General features: G+C 41.7%; 1 protein-coding gene across 4 annotated transcripts in view; it reads left to right on the forward strand.

Annotated features, from left to right (window-relative positions):
- Nucleotides 1–12935, forward strand: part of PACS2 (phosphofurin acidic cluster sorting protein 2) — a 200192-nt gene that overhangs the window by 135731 nt on the left and 51526 nt on the right. For all 4 annotated transcript variants that reach the window (XM_068253370.1, XM_068253367.1, XM_068253368.1 and 1 more), the window contains exons 9-14: nt 459–616; nt 2428–2518; nt 6755–6814; nt 7199–7270; nt 11694–11812; nt 11987–12119. In XM_068253370.1, coding sequence (XP_068109471.1) covers nt 459–616; nt 2428–2518; nt 6755–6814; nt 7199–7270; nt 11694–11812; nt 11987–12119 — 633 coding nt within the window. The remainder of the gene's footprint in view (nt 1–458; nt 617–2427; nt 2519–6754; nt 6815–7198; nt 7271–11693; nt 11813–11986; nt 12120–12935) is intronic.

Raw genomic sequence — 12935 nt, forward strand, 5'->3', positions numbered from 1 at the left:
CAATCAGATGCAAAGAAACCTCCCTTGCCCTAGGCCTAGCCCATAAGAATGACCTTCTTTATCTATTCCTTCACCACTTTCTTCACCACTGACATCTGTCCAGTTTGACTCTTCAGTATCTCTTTAATACTGGCTTATTTTGGCTGTGTAGTTGCCAAAGGCGGGTGCCAAAAGCAATGTCCAGTTGTCATAACTGATGTATTGGTGCCCATATAAATAGTGCAAATTTTAATTGATTGACACTTTGCCCCACTACAATTATTGAACCACACTCTTTGCCCCTGGTACATTTCCTTTTCAAATATTTATGTAGGTAAGAAAAAGTGTATGGGTAACAGATTTTTCTGCAAGATTTAATACTAGAAATAAAAAAACAATTGTGGTAATGTATTGTTTTTGTGGAAAGAAAAGGGTAAAAAAGCACTACTAAGTAATAATCTGTATACTGCTGTTTCTAGGTGCTTGACTCTGAACAGGATCCAGGGGAACATGCGCCAGAAGTTGAGGAGGATATGGATTTGCTATATGATACTCTTGGCATTGACAATCCAAGTGATAGCGGCCCAGAGATGGAAGATGATGACAGTGTACTCAGCACACCCAAGCCAAAGCTGAAGTGAGACACAAGTCCTTTTTTCTGTCCATGCTTCTAACATTCATCTATCCACTGCATTTTTTTTTTAAATTGTAATTCACGCCTATTAAATTGTTATGTATTGTCACAACTAACAGTCACCCCAAATGTCCTGTTGCCGTTGATGGGGGAGCAGTCTCTTTAGTTGTACAAATTTGTCAATGGGAAAAACGTTTATTGAAAACTCTGATAAGGAGCTGTTGTCATAGGAGAGGCTCTGACCTGAGCTGAAAATAAACTGAGCAGCTAAAATTTTATTCTCTGTTTAAAAACTGAAAAAGTAGGTTTAATGTTCTATTGTCTCAGCTGAATGACAGTCTTTCACACAGTCTAAATTGTTGTGAGAAGAATACATATCAAGCAGTCTTCATTTAAGATTCAGCTGTGATTAAACTGTAGAAAAAGCATATTTACTGTAGATCATACGTTTCTGTTCAATTTATAGCTTATGTTGATGGTTCCTGTGATTGTACCAACCCCAGGTTCATCTAAAAGACAAAAGGAGACCAGGAGCCCAATAGTGCAGAATCATGTAAGATTCTGAGAAGCAAATTGCTAAGGATGTGTATACTCACAAAGGTGGGTTGCAAATCCTTGCAACCACCGTCCGAGCAGGCGGGAAATTAACCCGTCCCCGCGCGGTTTTCCAGGTTTGTGACAGGAACTGGGTGGTCGCACTCCGGAACTTCTTTAGGACATCTAAAAGAGGTATGACCAGACACTTAAAATAGGTGGAAGCGCCCAGTGCATTAAAAGATAGGCTAATAAACTGTTAACATTATAAACAGAGAGATAACATTATCTTAACCTTATAAACAGAGAGAACGCCCGACCCAGGGGGAGGGTCTGACGGACCCGTCGTTTGTTAAAGTAGTGCGTGTGAACGCACCTTTAACCTTCTAAACAGATAAGATTACCTCTCTGTTTATAAGGTTAAAGGTGCGTACACACGCACTACTGTAACAAACGACTGGTCCATCAGACCCTCCCGCTGGGCGGGCGTTCTGCCGACAGTAGGACGTGTCTACACGCTGTCAGCAGACTGATAAGACTGTTTCTGACAGATCTGCTGAGCGGATCTGTCAGAAACAGTCTTATCAGTCTGCCGACAACATGTACACACATCCTACTGTCGGCAAAACGCCCACCCAGCGGGAGGGTCTGACAGACCCGTCGTTTGTTACAGTAGTGCAAGTGTACGCACCTTTACAGTTTATTAGCCTTTCTTTTATGCATTGGGTGCCTCCACCCCTGTTTTAAGTGTCTGTTCAATTTATGGTAGTCTCAAATCTCCCCATTGCCCTTGATGCTATTAGCTAATAATAATAATCTTAACATTTGTATAGCGCTTTTCTGCTGTCGGACTCAAAACTCTCAAGACATGCAGTCTTGCCTTGAACTCCTTACTGAATAGGTACTGACCCTAGCCAGGGTTTGAACCCTGGTCTCCCCTGTCAAAGGTGGTGCCCTTAACCAGTACACTATCCAGCCACTTAATAAAACATTGACTGCATTTCTGTTAAAGAAGTTTAGACAATTAATAGAAGAATTGCATTTATTCTTTCTTGGTGCAAGCCTCCATACATTGAAATATGAATAACCTTTTACAATTCAGTGTCTGAGGCTAGCCTCAATTAGACTTTGGCCAATGTTAATGCTGCAGTTGTGATTTTGATTCTCCATTCAACAATTCTTCTCATTGATGCTTACTCTGAATTTGTGAAGGTGATGTTACTCATTTTCCAAAGTTTCAAAATATATATATATTCTACAATACTATTTTTGTCTTTTAGGCCTTATTTTGAGGGTCTTTCACACTCCAGCTCACAAACAGAGATCGGAAGTTTGCACAGTATGAGAAGTCAGAGAGAGTTACCGAGTCCTGTAAGTGACTAGCTAGTTTGTATTTCCTGATGAATATTGCCAGCATGCCTACTGATGTTTTGAGATATAGATGTCTTTTGGGGGTTGAATTTTCACCGTGCGTCAGCTGCTTGCCTGCCTATGATTGACGCCAAAAGGATAAAAGGAAGCTAAATGAGCTTAAAAACTAAATTCTTGGTAAATAGAGGAGGTAGTGGTGGACTTACCTCCTCCAAGTAGACACACAACAACTGTAGTAAAGACGGTCAATATATTTTATTTATGAACTCCAAATATGCAACGTAGGTTTGATCCCGCTTCATCAGGCAGTAACGACGGAGCAATAGCATATGTGGTCAGTAGAAGAGCCAGGCACCTCTGTGCACCTTATCATATTTGATCTTCCTATGGGTCCAGATGAATGGCCCGTGTTATGGGTCCAGGTGAATGGACCCTTATAGACCTTTGATGGCAATTTGGAATAAATTTCAGATTTGAATTTCCGATAAGGACTTTTTTTGCATATCTTGCCAAGGATCGCTATTGGTCCATTTGTCTGGACCAACTAGAAGTCTTAGCAGGACATTCAAATATCCTGAAGCCGTGGCAGGTCCATATTCTTCAAACAAATGCTAAAATGCAAAAACACTACAGCCAACTTTCAGTTAATGTCAAAGACAAAAGTCTAAGCAGCTAGAATCCACACATCTTAGTACGTCAATCAGTAAGTTCGCACATTTCCAGCGGTGATGTTCTATAAGTACACCCAAAAGACTTGTGTCCCACACCTTGACAGAAGGTGGCTTACTAGCAGTTAACAACCAAAGTTATAAGATTGTTAGTAAGCAATGCAAGTCCAGATCCTCTTGACTCCAATCCCTTCCGATCACAATCTCAGAAAAGCAGACATTGTCTTTCACTTACGTATATCATAGTTATGCATATCAACTCTCAACATATAGGAAGAAATAAAACTACCGTATCTTTCACCGTATAAGACGCTCCGGAATATAAGCCTGGTGCGTCCATGTTCCAGGAGCGTCTTGTACATGTTCTCTCCCAGATAGTGTCCTCCTGTATTCCCTATGTGTCCTCCTGTGTATCCCATGTGTCCTCCTGTATCCCCATGTTTTCTCCTGTGCCCCCCCCATGTGTCCTCATGTATTCCCTATGTGTCTTCCTGTTTCTCCCATGGGTCTTCCTGTATCCCCATGTGTCCTCCTGTGTACCCCATGTATCACCAGTGTGTCTTCATGTGTCTCCTATGGGCCATCCTGTGTCCCCCTTGTGTTGTCCTGCATCCCCATGTCTCCCCAGGTGTCCTCATGTATCACCTAGGTGTCTCCCTCCTGTGTTCCCTTCTCTGCAGTCCTTCCTCTTTCCCTCCCACTTGTGACTCCTGCCCCCCACCCCCTGTAGTGTTAATGCAACTCACCCACTCCATGCTCTAGCCGTGATTGAAATACAGCGCTCCCCCTGCTAACCTCCTCTCCCACCCCCCCACCACCCTCCAATGTTGTAGCAGCGGCAGCTTACCTTCCTAACGCTCCCTTGGTGGTGGTGGTTTAATATCTCAGCGCTCCCCTTGGTAGCATGCGCTCCCTCCCCCTTGTGTATCTGACCCCCCCCGGGTGTTGAAGTCAGTAGCGGCAGCTTACCTCCGCAATGTGCCCGCGATAACTGCAGACATCCGTCTCCCCAGCACTTCTCGCTCTAGTGACCGCCTTGAACTGTGCGTCATCAGTTAAAGCTGGTCACTAGAGCTAGCAGTACAGGGGAGACTGATGTCTGCAGTCATCGTGGGCACATTGCGGAGGTAACCTGCCGCTACTGACTTCAACACCCGGGGGGGGCCAGATACGCAAGGGGGAGGGAGCGCATGCTAGCGGCGGGAGCGCTGAGGTCTTTAACCATTGCAGGAGCGTTAGTAAGGTCAGCTCCGCTGCTACAACACCGGGGGGCCGTAGAAAGGGGGAGGGAGAGGAAGCTAGTGGGGAGTTGCCATTATTAACACCCGGGTGGAGGGGGGCAGGAATCACAAGGGGCAGGGAGGGAGCAGGCACACAAAGGCAGGGAATCCCAGACATGGGGGCGGGTTGCGGTTCGAATCGGCCCTGCCTTTGCCGTATAAGACGCAGGGACTTTTTCTCCCCATTTTTGGGGGAGAAAAAGTGCGTCTTATATGGCGAAAAATATGGTAAGTGAAGTGTTTGTCATCTCAGTCAAGCTTCATAAAAAATCCATCACAGTATCAAACAGAATAAAACAATTTGCATGAAAGGTTCCATAGCACCCAGTACCCTGTAGAACACTCTCTAAATAGTTAAAACCAGGTGCCATTGGCTTCCTCCCAGGTGAAAGCTCTCCAACCAAACCTTACACCCAAGTTATGCACATTGACTCTGCTAAACAGAGTAGTACATTGTGTGAATATTAATATTTTATGTTTGGCTGTGGAAATGCACACAATCAACTCATTAATCACTCCTGTTTTCTAACAGTCAACACTTTTGCTTTTGTTCGTTGTTCAGTTTAACAACTATATCTGTGGACTTTGTTATTAGACTTGAAGAATGCTGTTATATTTGCATAACTATAAATGTCTCTCTCACATTAGTTTTAACATGATCCTCGAACAGATCGCAGCTACTTAAAGGGGTTCTTTCGCGAAAAAAGTAGGCAGTTAAAAAATGTGACAGATGACAGGTTTTGGGCCAGTCCATCTTTTTAAGGGGGATTCTCAGGGCTTTCTTTGTTTTCAACAGCATTTCCTGAACAACAGTTGCAAAATCAAACTGACATAATAGTGTGCAAGTGATTAGGGAGGCCGGCTGGTATCTTGCTATTTTGGCAGTTAAACTGCTGTTCAGGAAATGCTGTTGAAAACAAAGAAAGCCCTGAGAATCCCCCTTAAAAAGATGGACTGGCCCAAAACCTGTCATCTGTCACATTTTTTAACTGCCTACTTTTTTCGCGAAAGAACCCCTTTAATCCCAGGGCATGTTACCATTTTTGAATCGGTGTATTAGCATACATAATGATTACAGTCGCATATTTTAGGGAATGTAGTCTTGTAAAGGTACCTGTATGGTTTTGCAAGGTTGCAACAGCACAGTTCAGTTTGTGCTGGCCTTGGCTATGTGACCGTGTCTTTATTGGTTGTTTCAGAAATTATGCCCCCACATTGGTCAATATTAACTGCCCCGTAAAATGCCAGTGACACATTTTTCACCTCTGCCTCTCTCTCCATTTCTAAGCATGTCCACTTCCCTTCCTGATGTCTAATGCTTCCCCAACCTTACAACTGTATTGAACTTTTAACCGCAAAAAGGGAGACACCGAGAGCCCAATATAGTGTAGTATGTACTGGTAATTGGATATGATAGAGCAAGTACACAATTATACTCACAAACCAGGGTTACCAACAGTTAAAAATAAAGGAGGCAGTGGTTGACTTACCTCCTCCAAATACACACAAGATACTGTTGATAACGTTCAACAAAAATATTTATTTACATACTTACATACACTTTTGGAGTATGTAAAGAAAGATTTTTGTTGAAGATTATCAACAGTATCTTGTGTCTACTTGGAGGCAGGGCTGTGGAGTTAGAGTCGAGAAGTCGGATCAATTTTTGGTACTTGGAGTCTGAGTCGGTGGTTTCATAAACTGAAGAGTCGGATGATTTTTGTATCAAATCCACAACCCTGGTATGTATTAGACTAAGGAGTTGAAACCATTTTGGGAACCTGGAGTTGGAGTCTGTGGATTCATAAACTAAGGAGTCTGAGTTGGATGATATTTGTACCGACTCCACAGCCCTGCTTGAAGGAGGTAAGTCCACCACTGCCTCTTCTATTTTAACCTGTTTTAGTGATTTTTAGCCTTCTGGCACCTCTGTCTGCTTGTACATTGAACTTTTAACCAATTCCCTCATGTGATATCTAAACGTAACCTACATGGTAAAAATAACCTCCCCTGACTCTTTTGTCTAACACTCATTAACCTTTCATCTTCTTATTGGCTTCACAGTCTGTGCCCTGTCCACTTCTTTTCTGGCTTATTTGCCCAATCTACTGTAGTGTAAAAAAGTCTACATCCATTAGGAGTATCCAAGCTAATTATCAGTTTCTGTAAACTTTTATTTTTATTTTTTTAATTATACTTTTTGCAACCATAGTTTTTTTCACTTATGTTAATAGGAACATTTCTCCCTTTTTATAATAGATTTTTTTCTTTGCTCTCCACATGTACAGCACAGTACCGTCCACATAGAGAGACCTAATGGAGACACCTCCCAATCAACAAACACAGATGTAAGTTAGAACAATGGTAGATGCTGCATTCATAGTGATTTTAGGAAAAGATATTTTTTTTAATTTTTTTTGAAGAGTTAGTTCCACTTTAATATAAAATGAAGGAGCAGGTCATTTGACATACAATACATTCTTTATTATTCTAAGATTAATAAACACCATAATATAATTTGTTTATTTTTATATTTTCTCACTAGATTAGCATGTTAACATTTTTTTTGTGGGTACCCCATTTAAAAAATACTTATTACTATTATTAAAAATACTTATTGCTATTCTATACATACTGTAAAAAAGATTAGATTTTTTTTCATTATTGTATTTGTTTTCATTTTTTGTACCATTAAATTAGCAATCCATCATATTTTTATTTTATTTGCCCAGATTGAAGTACCTGAAAGGCGAACCTCTCTTACTAAGCATCCTCTTGATACCATATCTGACACTGTGTCATTGGTAAGTAACTAAAAATGCATGCATACATTATATATTATACATATACATACACATACACATACTAGTGTAATGGTTACGGGCTCTGCCTCTGACACAGGAGGAATCTCAGCTCTTCCTGTTGAGTAAGCCAGCACCTATTTAGCAAGGGCTTGGGCTAGACTCCCTAACACTGCTACTACTTACTGAGTGCACCCCAATGCTCTGGTGCTTTGAGTGCGCCTGGAGAAAAGCACAATATAAATGTTATTTGTCTTTTATATTTGTGTTCTGCATAATATGTAATTTGGCTGCAAAGCTATCAGACGCAAAATGGTTTGCGACCACTGAGATAAGTGTCAGCAGAGAGTTACCACCAGTACACTGTTTTCAGAGAAGAATGTTTGCAGATTCATTGATTTTTTATTTTTTTTTTTGATTTTTTTTTTTTTTTTGATTTTTTTTTTTTTTTTTTAGTCCTGTACTCAACATTTACATGAACAATTTGAGCTGAAGATATTAGTAAAGTCACACCATTAATTGATGACAACATGAGTGTAGAATTTATATTTTGTTTTTATTAAACACTTTTTTGTTAAACAATTTAAAAATGCAACAGATGAGAAGTCATTCCGTATATATAAAAATACAACATGCCAGCGAATATTCCATAAAAGAATGCAACTTGTCAGGAATCATCAAATGCTATTGTAATGTGTGTCCCACCCCAGGTGGGTAGCCAACACTCCTAGACATTATATTATCCTCCAACCTCGGCAGCGTAGTTGCTTTTTACCAAGGTAGATTTACTTCCTCATGCCAGCAAACAACCCAGATTAAGTTTTGTAAATAGCAGGATGCTAGTGGGCTCCAAACCATCACAAAAAACAAACCTTTAATATTTAGAACAATAAAACATAATATTCTTGTGGTAAGATGTGAGAGAACTTGCTGCCACTCAGTTGCCTTCATCAGTATACCAGGTAAATAATGGTTTAAAGTCAAACAACAAAAGTGTGACGGGACTTTTTCCAATTGGACTTCTACCACAAAACGAACCATATATTATTAGCACTATCTGCCTCAGCTACGGAGGAAGGGACAAAGGGAGAAGAGGTTATGGCTGATGGTACAAAAATGAAAGGCCTGCCAGGGAAGCTGATAGAGTATATCTATTCTACCAGTGTTTTCAAAAAACATTTGCAGACAACTGGTGTCAGTGAATTATCCTATATAATAAGACCCCTGTCACTGCATCCTTCTCTGTCCATGTGCCCGCTGTGCCTAGCACGCATGGACGGACATCGGTGGGGAATGGGCGCCTGCAAGGGGGTACCTGTAAGGAAAAATAGAGTGAGCACAACCAAACTCTCTTCACCTGAGTGATCCACATCCTCTCCCTAGGTGAGCCTGTGGGGGTGGTCTACCATTGTTTCCTACTGTTTGAAAAACAAACTTGCAGACTATTGCACTTAACGGGTATGAATGTGTGACATGAGTATACGTTTCCCTGTAATAGGGATATTGGGGTAGATTTAGTCAATTTAGCTGAATACGAGAGTATCGAAGTGATCTAGCGGACCTGGACATTTTTGTTTTAAAAAGTGCCTACTTTTGTGGGGGGCAAAGTTTCAGCACCCCTGCTTTGGTATATCAGAATATTGCCACGTTTGCTGAAAGGTTAAAGAGAACCCGAGGTGGGTTTGAAGAATGTTATCTGCATACAGAGGCTGGATCCCCCCCCCCTGATGACGGCGGAAGGCCGAAACTAGTCGGGAAGAGAGCGGGCAATGCTATACTGATCGCTAGTACTATTAGTACCACACAGGAGTGGGAAGCGCTTATTGCCAAGAGGGTTCCTACTGGAGCTTGTCAGAGCTGGCTGTGTTTATCTCTATAGTGTCAGTCTGCTGCTCTCCCCGCCTCCTGCAGAACTCCAGTCCCCACCTGCATCCCTTCCCTCCCTGCTGATTGGAGGGAAGGGACGGGGGCAGAGACTGGAGCTATGCAGGAGGCAGGGGAGCAGCTGAGACTGACACTACAGATGTAAACACAGCCTCACAGCACGGCTGTGATTTGAGGGATTGCAGAGTGCAGGGGGACCTTAGTGGGGTTTGGGATAGCAACAAAGGCTGGGCTGTATAGGCAGAAACAGCCTCTGTATGCAGATAACATTCTTTCAACACACCTCGAGTTCTCTTTAAGGACTTAGTGTATGTGCTATTGCACTCACATTCACTCACCTACAGCATGAACTTATCTGACCATCTATATCGATTAACAAAATATTACTGTGAGTGCACTGCTGCTTGTGACTCGAGATGGTCAGTGACAGACTAATACTTCCGGCTTCCATGCAAATTTTATTCAGCATAGAATTAGGCCAGTTGGGGGCTCTACCTGCCAGTATTGAGATGCTTAGTGCTTAGCTGCATACAGTTTGCATGCAATACCAAAGTATTGGCATTTCTGATTTACTAATGTCCTGTCATTTCCAGAGAAGGATTAAAATGTAATGGGGCCCTAGGCAAGGTAGTAAATTTTGGGCCCTCTTGTGGTGCTTTTAGTAAGCTGAAGTGGGGAGAGGTCAAAAAAGGTCGCAGGTGGGCCCTTTGACACCCATTAGACCCCAAGCACTTACCTAGATTTCCTGGTGTATGATCCTTCTCTGGTCATTGCCCATACAAGGGCTGCATAGACGTTTTTTTAAAAAGTCCAGCCCAGATTTACTGCTCCAGCGTTTTCTAGATCTTAGTAAACAAGTTCCACTACTTTTTTTTATATCTGCCACTTCACTGCACTCTTTGGTGACCGGAAAGTAAATCTGACTAGAAAGAACACGGATATCGTAAGGGAAGGTGGATATGGCAATTTTTGTTTTTCTTTTTGTGCTTATGTGTAGTATTCCATAGTATTTGCTAGAATAACCAAGAATAGTTTTGCCCTGTAAAAGCCATAAGATATCAGTAACTCACCATTACAGCTACTGAAATATGAATCCATATAACTTTAAACACCATATCCTTGGACTCCAGAGTCTGCAGCCTGCAGCTGTTCTGTTTTGATTGTGTTTTTTACATTTAGACAATGTTGGGCTGAATGATGTGCTCATCTTCCTGCAAAGGTCTTGAGCACTGATCTTGCAGACAATTTCCATACATGCAGTGCAACCTACAGTGCCGAGCAGGGAACTTCACATATCTTCACTTCCAGTGCTAGATGTCTAAGGGCTGATTCACACTACAAGAGCTTTTTAAGCGCTAGAGATTTTAAAATCTCTTGCTAATGCAATGCCCCAGTGTGAACACACACACATAGAATAACATCAGCAAGAGCTTTTCAAATCACAAAGCGCTTAGAAAATCTCTTGTAGTGTGAACAAGCACTAAATGTACGTTTTGTCAGATTATTTTGTTTATTTGTATTAGTTCATTATTGATTTATAAAGAACCAACATATTCTGTGGCGCTGTACAGAGTAGGAAACAAATCATGGGGTACGTAATAATAAAGACAATGGTATACACAAATCTAGACACTGGTACATAATACAGAATTGGTAGACATAGTAATAGCAGTGACAAATGCAGGGCCGGGCAGAGGCGAGAGAGGCTCCAGCCTCAGGGCGCAGTGTAGCAGGGGGTGCAAGGCAGGCAGAGGCAAGAGAGGCTCCAGCCTCAGGGCACAGTGTAGGAGGGGGGGCTGGGCCGAGGCAGACGCGAGAGAGGCTCCAACCTCAGGGCGCAGTGTAGGAGGGCGCACAACTCACTCGGCTATCATTCCCTTTTTGTGTTTGAAGCAGAGAGAAATAAGAAAAGGGGATACATGGCAGTGATTGCAAGCCAGATAACTAGAGATTAAGGTGTTGGGGGCCCTGGGGAGCCTCTTAGTCTAATAACAATCAGTGTGTGACAGCTGGGGTGGGAGGAATGAAGGGGGCGCACTTTGATGTCTCAGCCTTGGGTGCTGGAGGACCTTGTCCCGGCTCTGGACAAATGTACCATGATGAACAAGTAAAGTAAATTTCAAAAACAAAAGGATGTCCTTCCGAGATTACATATAGCACCATTCTCTTCTGTAGTGCTTTGTAGAAAGCAGCATGGACAGTAGCAGGGAAAAAAATAAATGAACCAATCCTACCTATACAATGTGAATGTCCAGCAATACAGGTGTATAAATACATATATAAATAATAAGAATGACTACATCCGTCAATACAGGTACATGTGTAGGTGCAACCATAGCAGCAAAAACAATAGGGTAAGGGCTGTGTCTTTCCTAGCTGACAGAAATAGATCAAAGGATCACACACCTAGGGCATTAAGTGGCGGGTGCCGAACCAGTAACTATTAGTACTGTATCTATTACCAGTAACTATTACTATTAGTAGTATATGTAATGATTTATAACATAGATATAACTATTTATCATTCTTTTTGTTATACAAGGAAACCACTAGAGAAGATGCTCAGGAGGCTGAATTAGCCACGCTTGATGTTTTCATTGAACGGTTACCACCAAGTGGAAAGATCACCAAGACTGAATCGTTGATCATTCCTTCTAATCGGTAAAGTCCTTGACCTTGATGAATATGTGTAATAGTACTGAATATGTTCTTGAAAAAAATCAAGTTAGTCTCTATGACATGGCGGGGGACTTACCTGCTTCCCTGCTCAAGAGTTATATACCTTGCATTTGAAGTGTTTTAAGTTTAATATTAACTGGTGGTTTTGTGCTGCAGTTTGGAAGGGAAGCAGACGGGACGTCGAGGCAGGAGCACATCATTAAAAGAGAGACAAACATCGAGGCCTCAGAATGAACGAGCCAACAGCTTGGATAATGAACGTTCACCTGACACAAGGAACCATCTCCAGGTGACGTTTATATTGTCTTCATTGCAGATGTTCTCTCATGATGTTACTGGCTACATATACTTATCTCATGATTTTACAAGTCTCTTCATGCACATTTTAAGTCAGTTTCAGCACATGTGAGGGATTATTTCTACTTGGTGATCCATTTTAGCAGAGAATTCATAAAGTATTTAGCAAATATAATTGTTCTATCTGGTGAATGGGATACAAAGGATGAATTCCAGGAGCTGAAAAGGACAGAGAAACCAGGAGCGCCAATATAGTAAAGTGTTCCAGAGAATTGGATAACTGGTACAAGAAATGCTACTTATAAGATGGGTTGCTAAAAGGCAACCACAGGAACAGGTGTGTGGAGAATTCCATCTTCACGTGGGTATATAGGAATCTTCTTCGCAGAATGGTGGGCCGTACTACGGAGAAAACAATCTAATTGGATTTAATATCACAGGGGAAGACCTTGCTAGGGGGAACAAACTAAAATCGGTAGGATCATTTGTGAACAGCTGGGAAATAAACAATCTTAGTAGAATCAGTAGAGGAAAGATTGTAAGAAATATTCAATTGGACATTTAACCAATAAAGCCTTTTAGACGTAGCTGCTACGTCCAAAAGGCTTCTGCGTGCTCCCACGGCCAATCACGTGTGCTCCCGTGCCGCTGCCTGTTAGCCTGGAGATCAATTAATGTGGGCAAATAGTAAAACTCCATCTACATACATAGTTTTTAATTTGCAGACCCATACTTACATTTACAATTAACTGTGTACCTCCCACACACTCCCAAAATTAAAAAATTTATAATACAAAAAAACATAAAT

This window comes from Hyperolius riggenbachi, chromosome 9 (genome assembly GCF_040937935.1).
Source record: "Hyperolius riggenbachi isolate aHypRig1 chromosome 9, aHypRig1.pri, whole genome shotgun sequence".
Classification (NCBI taxonomy): Eukaryota; Metazoa; Chordata; class Amphibia; order Anura; family Hyperoliidae; genus Hyperolius; species Hyperolius riggenbachi.